This window comes from Triturus cristatus, chromosome 11 (assembly GCF_964204655.1).
Source record: "Triturus cristatus chromosome 11, aTriCri1.1, whole genome shotgun sequence".
Classification (NCBI taxonomy): Eukaryota; Metazoa; Chordata; class Amphibia; order Caudata; family Salamandridae; genus Triturus; species Triturus cristatus.
This window is the reverse complement of record NC_140594.1, coordinates 162,986,600-163,003,772: the sequence shown is the minus strand read 5'-3', so window position 1 is coordinate 163,003,772 and position 17,173 is coordinate 162,986,600. Positions and strand designations below refer to the sequence as shown.

General features: G+C 40.7%; 1 protein-coding gene across 1 annotated transcript in view; it reads left to right on the top strand.

Annotated features, from left to right (window-relative positions):
* The window catches only part of BCL7A (BAF chromatin remodeling complex subunit BCL7A), a 110,404-nt gene extending 97,460 nt beyond the window's left edge, over positions 1–12,944 (top strand). Inside the window, exons 4-6 of the mRNA XM_085632797.1 lie at positions 4,868–5,032; positions 10,251–10,369; positions 11,651–12,944. Coding sequence (XP_085488923.1) covers positions 4,868–5,032; positions 10,251–10,369; positions 11,651–11,722 — 356 coding nt within the window. The 3' untranslated portion in view covers positions 11,723–12,944. The remainder of the gene's footprint in view (positions 1–4,867; positions 5,033–10,250; positions 10,370–11,650) is intronic.
* The last annotated feature ends 4,229 nt before the right edge of the window (positions 12,945–17,173 follow it).

Genomic DNA, 17,173 nt, shown 5'->3' with positions numbered 1-17,173 from the left:
CAGATTAGTTCTATTCTCTGTCTGTAGGACCTGCATCAAGTTATGTTCCTCCAGGGCTTTAGCCAGGGTCTTTTTTGGGAGGATAGGGCATGACTCCTCAGGTGTGTGCCAAAGATCTTCTCTCCCGATTGCCCTCAAAGATTTTTTTACATAGGCTAGCCACGGGATGGCACCTGCCTTTGGGAGCAACAAAATAGATTTCAATTCCTCCCGAAAGTTGACAAGTTCAGGAGTGCTCCATAGTCTACGCCAGTACATGACCGGGCGTGAGGCTACAAGGTCGGCAATTGGGTGTATGCCCAAATCCATCCTGAGAGGCTGGATGGGGGTACTCGTGGGTAGTGCCAATAATTGTTGAATAAAATGATTTTCTGACTTAGATAAAATCTGGACCATGTTATGGCCCCAAAGTTCAGCACCATATGAGACCACCCCTCTCGCCTGGACCTTGTATACCTCTACTAATGGGCTGATTAGCTTTAGTGGGCTATCTTTATGCATCTTTAAGATGCCCCCTGTTATCTGTGTAAATTTTAAGTTTGCTTTTGATATCTGGGGGCCCCAATTCATTTTATTATTAAGTGTTAGGCCCAAGTAGTCAAAAATGCTCACCCGTTCTAAATGCAAGCCATCCAATTTTGGCATGGGGCGATTTGTGGTGTCGGCATGAAGAACCATATATTTAGTCTTGCTCACATTGATGACCAGGTTCCTTTTCCTGCAGAATGAAGCGAATCCATCCAGGATTCTTTCCATCCCCATTAGGTCCTGGACAGGAGCAAGGTGTCGTCTGCGAACATTAATGCAGGTATTTTCCTGCCTGCCAACCTGGGTGAGTCTACATCTCTTAAGGCCAGGAGGTCCTCGACCAGCCCGTTTAAGAAAAGAGGGTTGGCGCTAGTACGCAACCCTGCCTGACTCCCTTCTCAACTCGGAACGGGGAAGTTAGTTCTCCGTTTAGGCCAAACCTAACTCTGGCGAAGGTGTCTTTATGTAAGCGCTCTAGTAAATGGCACAAATAGAGGGGCACTCCCATCCCTTTTAACAACTCCCACAACTGTCGGCGATCCACCATATCGAAGGCAGACTTTAAATCTACGAAAGAGAGATAAAGGCTGCCTCCTTCTAAGATAATGGATTTCCAGTGGATCATTTGTAATCTAAACAGTTGGTCTATTGTTGACATTTTAGCTCTAAAACCCGCCTGGAGTGGTGTTAAAATGTTGGAGTCGTCCATCCATACTTGGAGTCTCCCTAGTATAATACGCGCAAAGATCTTCTGGGCCACGTCGATTAGGCTGATCGGCCTATAATTTGCCGGATCAAGGGGTGAACCCTTTTTATGTATGGGTATAATCTCGGCACCGGCCCATGTCGGCGGTAACGGCATTCCAGCCAAGATTGCATTGAAAAGGGCATGTAGATAGGGAACCCAGATGTCCGGCTCGCTCTTAAATAGATCACCTGGGATCCTATCTAAGCCTGGGGCTTTGTTTGGGAGAACTTTGCTCAAAGCCATTTTAACTTCTACAAGCGTGCACATTTGGACCACCCCCTGATAAGGGGATAAGGTTTCGTTTGGCAGAGGAGAAGGAGCATCTGAATTTGATAGTTTGGAGGCGTAAAGGTCTTCAAAGTAGCTACTCCATATTTCCTCCCCTAAGTTAGGTTGAACTGCTTGCTGGGAACCTGATGACCCAGTTTTAACCAGATTCCAAAAGGACCTCGAGTCCCTTTTCTTTAGTGCAGAGGAGAGCTCCTCCCATCTGTTTAGTTCCCATTCTTTTTTAGCTTCTTCGGTGACTTTCTTAAAATATGCCCTCGCTTCCTTAATCGGTGTCTTATTTCCCTTTTTTAGTTCTGATAGAAGGGCTAGCTTAGCTTCCCTACAGGGTTTGTTATACCAAGAGTTATTCCCCCTCGCGGCTGCCGGTTTCCTCCTGGTTTCCCGATGGAAATGGGTCTCCAAGATACCGCAAAGTTCTACATGTGTAGATCCTATCATAGCCTGGTCTAGTGAGCCCTCAGCCATAGCGGCTTCACCCAGTGCCCTCTCCAAGAGGGGATAGATCTCCCTGTACATATCTCTTAGCTCCGTTTGGGATTGGACAATCTTCTCCCATCTGACTCTACCTTTCTAGCCCGTAATATACTAGGATGTAATAGTTACCCCAGGAGATATAGAATTCACTTATAACTAAAAAGGCATGGGATCTTAAGAGGAGATGGGGAATTTAAGAGGGCACTGTTAGGGTATTTCAAAAAGAGCCGATCAGCTGTCTGCCTTCATCCATAAGGGAGGTTTTCATTGTGATTATTCCAAAACCAGATAAAGATCTGTAGGAAAGAGGTTCATAACGGGCGTTTTCTGTCCTAAATACTACTATTAAAATATTGAGCACAGCCTTAACAAATAGATTGTTTAAGTTCATAGAAAGTTTGACACACTTGGAATAACGTGGCTTAGTACCCAACAGAGGCACACAAATAAATGTGCAGCACCTCATTCATGTTTTTGCACAGGTTAGATACCACTAACGACCCCATGCACTGGCTCTGCTCATAAAGAAAAAGCTTTCATCATGATTGGGTGGTCCTGTGTGCTGTTTTTCTGAAATGGAGAAAGATAATGTGTACACAGACTAGTGTAGGGTTGAAAACCAGGCAGGTAGTGTCTGAGAGGAGGTGAATAGAGAACGAGAGGGCGCCTCTTATTCTCCATTCATTTTTGGGATTGAAATGAAGCCAGTGGGGTGCTTACTACAGAAAGCACTGCAAGACTGTGGAGTAAAGGTGGAAAGGAAGCCACAAGTTATCGTCCTTCATGCACATGATGCATTATTATACCTGAGAGACCTAGAGAAATTGGTTCCAATCGTGTAACAAGAGCTTTAAATTGGGGGAGCTATCTGAGCTTTGCCTTAACCGGGTGAAAAACACACTTTTCCCTCTAGGTGGGTTAAAAATGCTGGACAAGCGTTCATGCCCTGGGCTGGGCGTTTTTTATAAGAATGACCGTGCTCTTTGGGGATCTAGTTGTCGCACACAGCAGACCAATACGGGTGCAACATGGGAATTCAATAGCCTTCTGTATCACATAGCCGGGATCAGTAATAAATTGGGTACTGCTGGCTGAAATGGTCTTTCTGCCCAGGTGGTTCTACTTCCTGCATCCAATGTCAACTCATTTATGTAAAGAATTGGATCAATTGTTCATCCAGCTAATCTAAGTGGGGAAGTGCAGCCGGGTCAAGCTCGAGACAATTAAGTTACCCTTGAAATAATGTGAATTAGGGCTAGCTGACCCTAAATTATATTGCCGCACTGTTGTAACATACAGTTTGCTAGTTGGATGAGGACCACAATTGGGAAATGAACGTGCTTAAATTCACCCACCCCAATGCCAAGTTGCAGGAATTGATGAGAAGCCATATATCGCTAGGAAGCCTGTAAGACAAGTGGAGCCGGTGCAAAAGGTGATTTAAAGATATCTCTTCACATTGGATCTGCAGATAGGGAGTCTGCAGCTTTTCAAAAAGATTAGAAATTACATGGCGCAGTGGACAGAGAGGGCTGCTTAATAGCTGGAGATTGATACAGCAGCGATAAATTCATAAATTTGACAAAGCATATAGGAGGCTTTCAGTATTACACAGGGACTGTTCTTGCAGTATGTGAAGTTAGCACAACAGCCAAGGAAATATGGACAAGCTTCCCAGAAGCACCTAAAGTAACAGCGACCAGACTGAACATTGTTATCAAGATCTTGGTGGCTGGCTGATTGCAAGCCAGCATGACGCACTGCTGAGGAATAAAGACGGAGGGATTCTTGTCGCTTGGAGACTGTGCAAAGATAACATACGAAAACCTATATCTGATTAAAAAAAGTGGGATCTGGTATGTCTTCAGGCAAAGAAAATATCAATCGATGCCAGGTATAAGTGAGTTCAATTTACCTATGTAAATAGAACATATATAACCAAGACACAGCTGCACAAAATATATCCAGTCGCTCTTGGGACTGCCCCAGATGTTCAGGGATCAATACTGGCTTATTCCACATGAAGTGGGCTAGCTCCTCAATAAAGGGTTTTTGGAGCAAGTTTTATCTACGATACATCCGAAAAGCCCAGCAAAAAGGCCTAAGTAATGCCTGAGCATCAACCTTAAGCCGAAAAAGGGTAAAATGAGGTTTACATTTGTGACATTAAATGTAGTATTATCCAAAAGGGGAATAGCAACACAATTAATGAAACGGAGCCACGGGTGCAGGGCTGGGTGAAGATAGTGTACAGACGTCCATAGCTGAGGAAGGACTCATGAAACTTAAAAGAACTGATGACAAATCTACAGAGTATGTGGCTGACTGAACACTGCTTGTGCATGAACGATCGGAATCTCTGGAAAAAAGACAGTTTTATCATTCTCGGAGGGCTGCATAAGGATGATCTCAGCAGACTTGATAGGACGTCCGTATGCATTGATGGTGACAAACTAAGCAAGTGCTCCCAGACAGCCAGATGCACCCAGAGGATGAAGAGCTACACGAGGATGAGTGAGCTTAATTGGGATTGCTCTTGATGCATGTCCTTGTATTGTGAACAGGAGGTGGAGGTGTTAGGACAGGGTTGACTACAGGATGAGCGCAAGCGTGTACCTAGTGGCAGTGACCGAAGTGTAAAAATCCATGTTTGCGGTTATTTTTGACCTATGTGGGAAGCATTTGCAGAACCCCCAAAGATTGTAACAGGATCTCAGTAGTTTGGCTGGTTTGAAAACAAATGACCAGTCTCGATTTCATTGTGTGAACATGAAGACCCCTGAAGGTCTAGGTGTGGTGTTGACACATGTATGCATCTTCCTCCAGATGACAACAGCAACCAGAGCTCCATAGCGGACGCTTCCCCCACAAAACAAGAAAACAGCAGTAACTCCAGCCCAGCACCGGACCTTAACTCCTCTATCGCTGACGGCGCGGATGCGAAGTCTGAGGACGCTCGAATAAACGTGAGCGAGCTAAACGACTCTGAAGGTAAGGCAATACCTCGCCTCTTCAGGTGGTCAATGGCCCATACCTGCCAACTACTTCTGTCTGCATCCTTGTGACTACATGTATCAATTGTATATAAATTTATGCAAATGTGTGCTTCTACGTCTGTATTACCAAGCTTGTTACGGACTGCAGTGCTTCTGAAAGTCGATGTGTCCGTGTAACAATACACAGCATTTGAAATGTGTTAGATGGTTCAGTAGCTGGGCATCCGGTATATACATATCTTAAAATATTAACATTATGCTGCACATGCATGTACAACAAATATATGACATAAGTGCCTATTAGTTTGTTAAACGGTGTGCAACGCATAATCAGCATTCTAAATGGTATTCACAACATGCATCAAATCTGAAACAAATGGAATAAATCCAAATGTTTGCTGGATTTTGCTGGCCTGGTGCAAGGAACGTAGACATGGCATTCATTGTGTTACATTGTGCAGCATAGCCATGAGTAACAGCTGCAGTAGCGCTCCAATTGATCATGCTGTTCGCAGGGACTTGCATGGCATTCTAAATGCTGCAGTTAAACATGCTAAATGAACATTCAAAAAGAACAATTGATGGACAGAATGCAGGACAATGTCATACATTCACCCCAGTAGAGAGATCTGGGCCTAAATCCATGGCACTCTTAGCATTATGTACTTTGTACAGCACAAATACCCAAAACCCATTGTTGGCATTCAAAATGTATTTACAAGTGTGCATTCCATGTACATAGAACACATGCAGTATTGTAAATGTTATTTACATTGTGCATCACTCGTACATAGCAACCTAAATACATGCACAAAAACAAAGCACTCTAAATATTCATTACTCTTTTGCTCTTTGTGTACATTTACTACTTACTTGGCCTGCTACATGGTATTCACAGCCATCCACAAAATTCTGAATGTTACTTACCAGCGTGTTGGAAACGGGCAGTAGTTACTCCACTTTTGAAAAAGACGACACTGGACCCGACCTGCGCTGCTAACTACAGACCAATCTCTCTTTTACCATACCCGATTAAAATCATTGAACGACTGGTCAGCAAAACTTTGTCTCAGTTCCTGGAATCCAACTCCAGGTTGGACGATGTTCAGTTCGGTTTTCGACCTGCCCATGGAACTGAGACTGCTCTAGTGACCGTGCTAGACGATCTTCGACTTCGGACAGACAGGGGGCAATCTTATTTTGCTTGACCTGTCTGCCGCTTTCGACACGGTCAACCATGATATTTTGCTGACCAGGCTGGAAGAAGTTGGGGTGTCAGGGATGGCCCTAGAATGGTTTTGTTCTTATCTTTCTGATAGGTGTTGGGCGGTTTCTCTCCCGCCGTATCAATCTAAGTTCTCCAGTGTCCACCATGGCGTTCCAGAGGGATCGGCGATAAGCCCTATTCTTTTCAATGTCTATATGAGACCCTTGATTGAAATCGTAAAGGTGCATGGTGTGAAATTGGTGAACTATGCCGATGACACCCAACTCTTTGTGTTCTCTAGAAGGAAATCAGTCGATTCCTTTGACAGCCTTCCATGATTGCATGCAGGATACTGCCCATTGGCTAAGAGCTAACTCACTTCAATTCAACTCAGATAAGACTGAAGTTTTATATTGTGCTGCAGTGAGGGTCCTGCCCCCTTTTCCTGGAAATCTTTGGTCCTCTTCATTCACGTCTACTCTGGCTCCGGCCAAAGTTGTACGTAATCTGAGAGTTATGCTTGATGCTAACTTAACTCTGGAAACGCACGTAAATAAGGTGGTGGGGAATTGTTTTTCCCTGATCAGAGCCCTGAGGAAGATTCTTCCGATACTACCAAAGACGGCCAGAGCGTTGGTCGTTGGTAGTATCATCCTCAGTAGATTAGACTACTGTAACGCCCTACTGCTGGAGGCCCCTACATTTTTGATTGAACGCCTTCAAAGAGTCCAAACTGTGGCAGCTAAACTGGCTCTGATGAAACCTCGACGCTAGTCAGGCTCGTTGGCCCTTGCAGAGCTTCACTGGTTGCCTATAATGCAGAGGGTCCAGTTTAAGTCCTTATGCCTGGTTTTTAAGGCCCTGCATGGCTTTGGACCCATACCTCTTCAAGAGATATTTATATGGTATATTCCAAAAAGGTGTCTTCGTTCTGCTACTGCCTGTTTGGTGAAAGTCCCGAAGATTCGAAGAGCCAAGTCAGGGGGCAGGGTTTTTAGCTTTGCTGCAGACAAGCTCTGGAACAGCCTTCCTTTGGAGTTCAGACAGTCTCATGATCATCTGCAGTTTAGAAAGAAGATCAAAACATGGCTGTTCCCTAGAGCTTGACAGCTTTGGAATTGTCTTGCTTGACTTACCTCCGTTTTCCCCCCCTACCGTTTGATGATGATTCATGTACTATAGCGCCAAGGTACCAGTTGGGTGATAGTCGCGCTTTATGAATATTGCATACAATACAATACAATACTTACAGTTTTGAATAGCTTTATTGAAGTGCGGTAACCCCAAATTCGCAGTGCAGCTACTCCAAAGTTGTTTCAGTCAGAAGCAGATGAGATACTTGTTTTTTAAATGTTTTTTAATGTACACTGAAAAGAAATGTTCCCTTGTATATATTTTTTTTAACGTTGGTCTGATGTATTCAAAAAAATACTAGTCTGCAATACTTTGCTTGTATTGGAGCATATACCACACTAGTGGTAAGTCCACAATTATTTTTTTTCTAAGGACCTAGAGGGCTTACAACACGCCTATTGCTTTCCATTGGTTGGCCTTATTGCCACTCTCAATGGCTTGCCTAGTTGATAGATTTCCTTGTCCCAGCTTCCTCGTTTTGAGTTAGCCCCTCCCCTGGAGCATAACCTCTTTGCCATATCTCTGACTGGCTGGCTTCTAACCTTCCACTACTCACTTTTTGGGAACTACTCGTTCTCGTAGGTCGAGACTACCAAACAGTACTAGTTGTCTGGTTGCATAAGATCTATTGTGCGCTTACAGTGGGCTTTCAACCCACCCATTACTCACCATTGCTTGCTTTATTGTCACTCATTTGCTTGCATCTTTTTCAATGAGTCATTTTTTTTTGGGTGTGTTTTCCTTACCCTGGAGCATAACCTCTTTGCAAACCTTATGATTGGATGATTTGAAACCTTCCACTGCACATATTTAGAGAACTGCTTTTTTCTTTATCATTCAGAACTCCATGAGTGCATGTTTTTGCTAGCTCTCTCCGGCTTGTGCTGCTTCACCTCTGATACCCCACCCTGCACTGTGTCTCCCCACCCCTCCTAGCTTGTCTTTTAAATCAAGCAACAAGGATTTATTTTGAAGGGTATAGCTTAAAAGCTGACTTCAAGGGTTGTTTTTTTATTTTATCGCCTGCATTCCGTTTTTTTGCATGACAGCATACGTTCGGGACATAAAGGCTTTCATGGTGCTGGCGGAAGGGCCGTCTGTTGCACTCAGCTGGCTCTAGGCAAAAGGTGTCCTTAGCGTGAGACTTCTCCCAGAGGTCTTTAAATCTGTTCCCAAGCCGCAAGCTCTGTCTTGTATGCCTCTTCCTCCTTCCAAATACCACAGTGCTCCATGTTGCTTTCTCCATTGTGTGCTTTTCCCCACTTCCCTAATATTGCTTCTTCCCCCTGGTGTGCTGCTTTTCCCCATCCACTACATGTTGCTTCCCACCTCTCCTGCTCCCCATTGCAACCCCCCCCCCATCCTCTTGGTCCAGTTCATATTTTATTTATATGTTCATTTATTTGCCTGATTTTGTAGACGCACATTTATAGTGACGCATGCGTGGATCTACAAAATGACAGTACCGGTCCGGTTATTGCATCTTAGTTATTTATTTATTATAAGCTTTTGACTGCAGGACACAGCTTATTGCAATTGGTATACAGCATCACTAAAGGGCATAGGCAAAGCGAAGAGGTCCCAACGGCAAGACCCATTGGCTTTGCTAGTGTTTATCAGAATTTGTTTTTCAAACTGGCACCAATGCCCTTGTTCTCAAAATTATGCAATACTGACTACAGCTAAATTGTAGAAACTTCTATAAACTCTGCTCACCCTTGTCTGCTGGGGAATATACTAGAATTGAAAAACAAGGTGCACGTCAATGTTTTTATTTGGTCTGCCAAACAATTCGGCTAAAATAGATGCATATTTTTTGTAACATTTTGGCTTTTTCGTCAGTTGTTAAACTGAAGTGATAATCTGAAGAAGTGAACTTTAGCTCAAGTTCTGTTGCACCTGAACAGAAACCACTTTCTTTCCAGATGTGTGTGCATAAAGGATTTTACAGTGTAATTTTCTGAAGAAAAAAAGGAAGCTGTATATGTGCCTACCTCATCTTGACCTTACCTACTTTCCAGAGTTACCTCTTTTTCCCTCGAGCGTCTTAATGGCAAAGTATTTTTTTGCACTTTCCGGAGTCGTCGTTCGTAGGGAAATCTCTCAATTTTCTCAACCAGCTTCCACCACCACCACCCAACCCAGCCTTTTTAGCATCAGGCTACAGTGCTGGCAAGCTAATGAGCATCATGCTACCAATCTCCTTCATATCACAGATTTATACACTCCTTAATTGACTCCATTATGATGCAGCTACATTTTTGGCTCATAGTTTGGGATACATGAATGACAGCACCACATTGTGCATGCTTTGTATTACAGGCACACCAGACACTTTGCCAATACTGCTTTCTGCATGCCAACAAAAGCTGTGCTTCCATTATGTGCATATGAAGGTGGGCAAGCATGCTCACGAAAGTGGGACCCTGCTTATAGAATGTGCAGGATCCTTCGAGTTCTTCCAAGCAAACCCGAATTCAGAAAAGGCTTGAAATGCATTTGCTTCAATAAGCGTTTAGGGCAAACAGAATGAGACTGTCCAAACTCCTCTTCACTGGCCCATACCAGGGTTCGGACCTGGTGGACGTGTGCATAGTAAGAGGTTCCAAGAAGAAGGAATGGGTCCTCAACACACTCAGAGCTCCCCCACAGCTCTTCAGAAGAGACTGAGGAGCCGATACGTACTACAATCCTTCACACAGAGACTTAATTAAGAGAGCTTTTAGGAGTTGGTTAATTTTATATACCGTTTTCAATGTGTCTTAGAAAAAAGCCAAAAGAAATGACAGATTTTGCAAAGTTTTCATACTGTGCAGAGGCTAAATCCTTGGTGCTTGATGACCTGATAAAACGCCTTCAAATGTATTTTCAGATACTTCTGGGCAGAATTCACAGTCATCGGTGGAAAGTTCAATGAACAGTTCGGAAAAGACAGAAAACACATCCACTGGAGACAAGAATTTATCCACAGAGGTATCAAAAAACTCTCAGGTAAAGATTTTTTTACTGTAATTGTAGTGGTGGGAGTCAGAAAGCCCTGCTCACGGTTAGTCAAATATTTGGAATACCATTTTAGCCAGGCTCAGGGATTCTATTTTCCAAAATACCCATAAATGTTTCATGAGGTAAAATCAGATGGTTAGTTTGTTTTAGTTGATACTCTGTACTCACATTCGGACATGAAATGTTTATTAAAGGAACAAGAGGATATCTTCAACTGGAAAATATGTATGACTTCTTTCCTTCAATCTGGGGTTCATGAAATTTTAGTTTGACTGAGTCTGTGCCTGTGGACCGAGCTTTATCATATTATGACTTTAAAAATAGTGATTATTACTTCAATTATTCTGTTTCTAACTGCTGAAAATAACAGATGGTCACATTACCCAGTTTATGGGACTTCATAATTAACTGCCTCAATGTTATTGCTAAAAAACATGCAGATTAATTAAAGTATGTAGAATGCTTTGCTCCACCCAGTGAAGTTGTTCTCTCACTTGATCCTTTTGGCTGCTTGATGTATCATTCTGCCTCTTATGTAGTACATACATTGCAATGTTGAGTGACTATTTTACATCTCAAAACTCAACTGAATTATCACACACCCTATTTGTCATCTCGTATGTGCATTGAATACATGTGTTTTTTAAAGTTTAATTGTGCGACACACATACATGAAAGTTTATACACACACTAGCATTGATGTGGCAACACATGGAAACAGACGCCTACACAAATGCAGTTTGCATATTTTTGCACATGAAAGCCACTTGTCCTTGCTTGATATAGACACAGAAGGCCTATAGGACAACATTTCTATCCATAAGATGATACAGAAAGATGTAAGCCTTTAAGACCCAATAATTTAGCCCCAGCGAAAGAGAATGTGATTGCCTAGGGATCTAAATTCCCATGTGGACATTAGAAACAGAAGCTGTTTGGCATGAGCATGGGGATGCCGGTAGTGAGTTTGGTACACTAAATGGAGTACCATCAGCAGGATGGGAGCCAGTAGTCCGTGTACAGTATGAAGATGTCTGCAAGGTCATCATCATGCGCTATGGTGGCCTAGCCCATATCACTAAGGCTCATGGTGAGGAAGTTGCGTTGTCAACTTGAGGAAATTCAGAAGGGAGAAAAGACGCAGAGATCCAGTGTTGGTGTTACAATGTATGCAGGGTTCTGGTTGGCTAAACATCTCCATGCACTAGAATGCATCATGTGTGAAAGTAGTTTTAAAGTAAAACTAACTGTTTTTCTCCTTTCATCAAGGATTCAGAAGGTGTTCCCCCTTCCAAAAAGATGAAAGCAGATGCTTCCCAACAGAACGTGGAGGATAACTAGACTTGCTGATTTTAAGTTTTCTGATCACTTTTTAAATGTAAGGTACCTCAATGGGCTTCATTATAGAACAACCTTACTGAAACCTCGTCCTGGATGAGGACGGAACTCCTAAACTAGTGGAAATACCAAGCAAACATCCAAGAGAATCTTGAAAGATGTGACTTCTAAGACACTGAGAACAGTTCCTGTGAAATAAACTTTCAGAACTTTTAAGTTACAGTCTTTAAAAATGGTTGGAGTATTCAACTCAGGAGGGTCTGCGCACTGTTTCTAAACTCAATTTTACCTTCATGTTGCTGCTGCATTTTTTTATTTTCTATATTTAACAGTGTAAGATATTTAAAGATGGTACAGGTCAGTTATTGGCTTACATGTGAAATTTCATTGTTTTGAGATACACAGTCTGCTTTGTTTTTATTTGTGTGCCTTGTTTTATGAAATCAGTGCAAACATTTTCCAGTTGTTTTGTAACTATCATCTTTGCAAATTGCCCATGTGTGTATAAAGGAAAGTAGTATGTTGCACCGCTCTACTCAAGAATTCTTATATGTAGCAATAGCAGGAGCCAAACGAGCCATTTTCACACTTTGAGAAAGTTTGCTTATTTTTAGTATAAATATGTGTTCGATATTTCTTCACTACTTTGCACTTGTCAAGAGTAAAAGCATTCCCCAAACAGATGTTATTTTTGTCAAAACTTTAATGGGGCGTTTACTGAGAAGAAGATGCTTTTACAGGGACACACATCAGGACACATCCCCAGGAAAATCTTCAGTTCTGACTCAGTGTTAATTTTTTAAAATCCTTTTGCATTTTATTTAAGTGAAAAATCATAGGACACATGGGATTGCTGCCTCGGTGCATGTTGGTGTATCCCATTTCAAATGAATTACTAACACAGTTGAGTTTCCTTGTCTGATAAGACAAAGGCTTGATAAAATCTCCTTTTTCCTGTGTCTGGTGTACATTTTGAATGTTTGAAGTATAATGATCAAAAATAATGTTGATTTAGTTGCGATTTTCATATTCGCTACTTTCACTGTAGAGAGACTGGTCGTTTGTATGTTATAAGAAATTGAAGTATGTGACTAATGTTGTTCATCTTGCTTCTCTGTCGAGCATAAATGGGTCTTGTTTTTGAAAATTCATATGTCACGTTGTTACAATTGTTGAAAACAAATTGTACAATAAATATATATATATATATAGTGAAATATATGGGATAGTTCTAGAATGTTCATTTTTGTACTAGATTCCTAATTGATCAATTCTCCAAGGGTGAAAATGGCTTTTGCTCCATGTGTTAAGTTTTCCACTATTACAACGTTATTGTATCAGTAAAAATCATTGCTTACTTTAACTATCTGTACATAGTTATATCAAAACAACTAGCTGCTTTGGGTTTGAGAGTCTTTACTACTCTACAGACAGACAGTAAATCAACAGTAAACAACTGGACTCTAGGATTCGTGTCCCAGTAAAACAGTGACTCCCAACATAAGGTTATGACGCAACTTTTTTTGCTGAAGCCAGTTTTAGAATGGCCAATACTGTTGACAAAGTCGGCTCACCTCTCTGAAATGTCATAATTCTTCATCTGGTGAAGTCTTTAGTTTTTTTGGCAGGAGGTTTAAAGAATTTGGTCATGATTAATGAAAATGTTCAGAAGGTGAAACCAAAGTCTCACATAATTGAGTTTGGTGCTTTGCTCATATCAAAAGTAATAAACTGCCCCAATGTTTTTAGATATTCGTACACGTCAGGTGTAGTAATGTCTATCGTGTGAACATAGATTGCAAAGCAGCTGAAGCAAATATGCTCATCTGCAGATTATCAATTGGATACTTAAATACCTGTTTTTGTATTGAGTTCTCACATCAATTACAATTTTCACTCCCTCTGAATATTAGTTTTTATATGTAATGATTGATGTAAATTCAGACTGTTGACTAAGCAGGTGTAATAAAAATGTAATTCTAATGGCTGTAGAAGGAAAATATTAATCTAGAACAGAACCCATTTTCAGCCATTTGTAATACTGTCTAAAGTTGAGGAAGACGCCATACAAAGTGAGTTGCTTCCCTGTCAAGATAATAGTATCAGTAGTTATGTCTTTTATAAATTTGAGTTCAAATGTTTTTCCTTTGGCATATAATTTGTATTATAGTAACATTCTTCTCTTCACAACAGCCTAGACAAAATACTAGTTTTTTTTATGTCTGCATAATGCACTAGCACACCTTTTATTAGTCTGCGGGCCGTTCTTTTATCTTGAGCAACTTCAACACATGCCTCTTTTGTGGGGGTTTTACAGTTTTGTAACCATTTTAGAATTGGAGGGATGAGATAGTTTTGCTTCACATACACTCCCATGCACCTCATAAAAATTATTTTACAATCAAGATTTTCATTGAAGAACTGCAAGATGTAAACACTCCTGGTTGCTCATCCTCGATTCTACGCAGACAAAGCTTGAACAACCACAGTTAAATTTTAAGTAAAGTGGGCAACTCCCTGCATCAACTTAAATGGTCTTTGCGTGCATGTTTAGGACCCAGTGGATTTATGGGGCACTTTAGCATTGTTAGGGGCTTTGGTAATGACGAGTAACTGATGTAGACAAAAACAATTCAAGTGACCTTCTTTGTAACATTGAATACAGCATTGCCTACATCTTGAGTATGCTATTTTAATCATGTTACTTTGTCTTTGTAAATTTTAAAATAATTTGAAGGTAAAATTATATTTATTTATATACAGGGATGCCATATGTTGCTTGCTACGTACCATAGCTGCAATTGGCTGCAGGGAATCAAAAGACTGTTTGGTAACATGCTAAGAGTAGCAGTGTCCTACTTTGAGGGGATTCAAAACAGGTTACGTTTTGAGCATTACCTACTTAGATATATGTTAATCTCATATATGTACAGTATGGCCATATAGTTAGTGATTGTTCATGTTGGATATCTTGACCTCCTTGTGACCCTCAAAGACCAGTTTAGGCCTATGGGCTCTATCTTCCCAACCAATTTCAGCTGCGTCCAATCAATTTACTCTACAAAAAGAAAAGAGGCAGCAGGCATGTTTGTAAAACATGTTCTTGATCATCTTTTCTTGGGTGAAGCATTCAAGATCTACTTATTGGGGTACTAACCAGGTTAAGTGTGCACGACTGCACTAAATTTCCTTATTACCATTTATTTTGCCTTTGCAAAATAATAGTTTCTCATCCAGAAATATCTTGTTGAAAATTCCTCCTGGTTGTCACAATGCTACCAATTTCAAAAACTGAAGCTGAAACCCCCAGTGTGTTTTTTATTTTCTGTACGCTTTGTGTAGGAATACGTCAATAAGCAATCATAGCACATTACCCCATCAACTGAGTGTGAAAAAGGTCCAGCAGAAGACAGCAAGGGGATATTTGAATTATGTGATGGAATTGTGGCCATGTGTTAACACCCATCTGGATATCAAAGCTTTTAAATTTGTCCCATACAAACATTTGAAGTTTCATTTGTTATGCCTGTTTTGTACATTAAGCAAACTGTAGAGGTTGTGAACAATGAAGCTGTATATTACGCACTGTTTAGATGCCACTTTTGATAGGTAGAACTTTCTACTGACCACTGTATATGGACACTTCTGAACACTTTTAGGTTGATATTTCCACATGTTTTGCAAAGGTGTGAATAGACTCTTTTTATAGAAGTGGATGCCTGTACTTTAAAGAGAAGAGTTAATACTGTAGTATCGTTAAAATACCTCAAAACCAATTTTTTCAATATATGTAAAAGTCATTGCTGACACTAACAGGTTTACCTGAAATAGCTTCTATGTTACTTTTCGAAGGCCCTGGAGCCATTGTATGTATTGTGTGTTTGTTTTCTGGAAAGCCACACAAGCTCAATAAGGAGGATGTTTTTTCTAGAAAGCATTGAAGCAAGACTTATTTTATGATCTTTATTTAAATTATTTTTTAATCACATCTACTTTTTCAACACACCTATGGTAACGTAGCATGAAAGGTTTGAGATCTTTAAACCAGTTAGTGCCAGACTTTACGAGAGGGGGCAATGAGGTTATTAACATAACCTAACAAGAGGAAATCCAGAATTATTGTTAAGACTGTTATTAGTCTTATTTTTGAAGTGCCTGATTGCAGTGGAGTAGGCCAGTGGATGTTATCAAACTCAAACCTGCATGGGAGCAAATGTTTGCATGGAACAGCTACCGATGTGAATCTGGAGCAATTGGACAATTGCAGAAAGCAGGCTGACACTTATGCAAATAATGTTTCATGATCTTGCAAACTTAAACCAGTGCTTCCTTGCTACTTGATGAATGTTGTAGTTCATATTACTCTCAGATAAAGTAAAGAAGTACAAGTATACAAAATTGTGAAGTTGCCGAAAACAGGTGTAGGCCTTCTGAATTATGGATTTACTCAGCCAATCATTTTATAGTAGAACTATTCCTTGGAATTTGTACGCTTGGGGAAAAGTAGTTGATAAAACATTCCAAAAAGTGCTGGCACTTGCAACAAAAAAAATCAACAAGGCAGTATACCTTTTTTGTTTATGGTGGTAATATTACACGGACATTGTCATGATTTGGAATGTTTATTATAATATCTATTGACCTATTGAAGGTGTATTGAATTTTGTTTTTTGCAAAACTTAAGCGTTTTCCACCTTACAGTTTTTGTGTGTTGTACAGCAGTATGTTTTTTTTTTGTTCACTTATTTATTCCATTAGTAGGTATGGTTTGTACAATGTACAATGGTTCCATTTCAAAAACAATAAAAAATAAATGATAGCTTGAGACTTGTGATTTGTTATTAAAGGTCAATAAAAAATAAGTTATTTAATTGCATTAATCTCATTTGTCACAAAAACAATGCTTACGGATGCCCAGGCCCCTCATCACTTGTTCCCTTTTGGCGATCCTTGCAACCTTCCACTGTAGGGCATCCTCCCCACAGTATCCTCATGAAAGGGTGTACACTTTTGTCTGTTTGGGTCAATAGCCAGTCACCTTGCCTCTCCCTTTCCTGACAATCGGTCTGTTTGCAGGCTGAATGCAGCAATATTAATTAACTAACATTCTATTCAAATTTTATGCAACACATGTTGAGTGTTTTTTATTTCTCTTTTGTTGAATGTTACCCCATGTATGTTTGTATTGCTGTTTATTTTGCTTACTGGCACTCCAGCATTTTGATGTATTGATCCCTGCCTGACTGCAGCCAAACATTACTTGTAATTTGCACATGGGCCTAATGTTTCGCTGAGAAGTTGCAGATTATTAAGTGCATGTTGCTGCATTCCTATTACACTGCACTCTGATGCATGCTGTGCTAAATCTGCTTATTCATGAATACATTACTATGCTGTAATTCAAAATTTGTAGAGGCACATTGATGTACTGTTACTTTACCGGTTCCTGTTGCA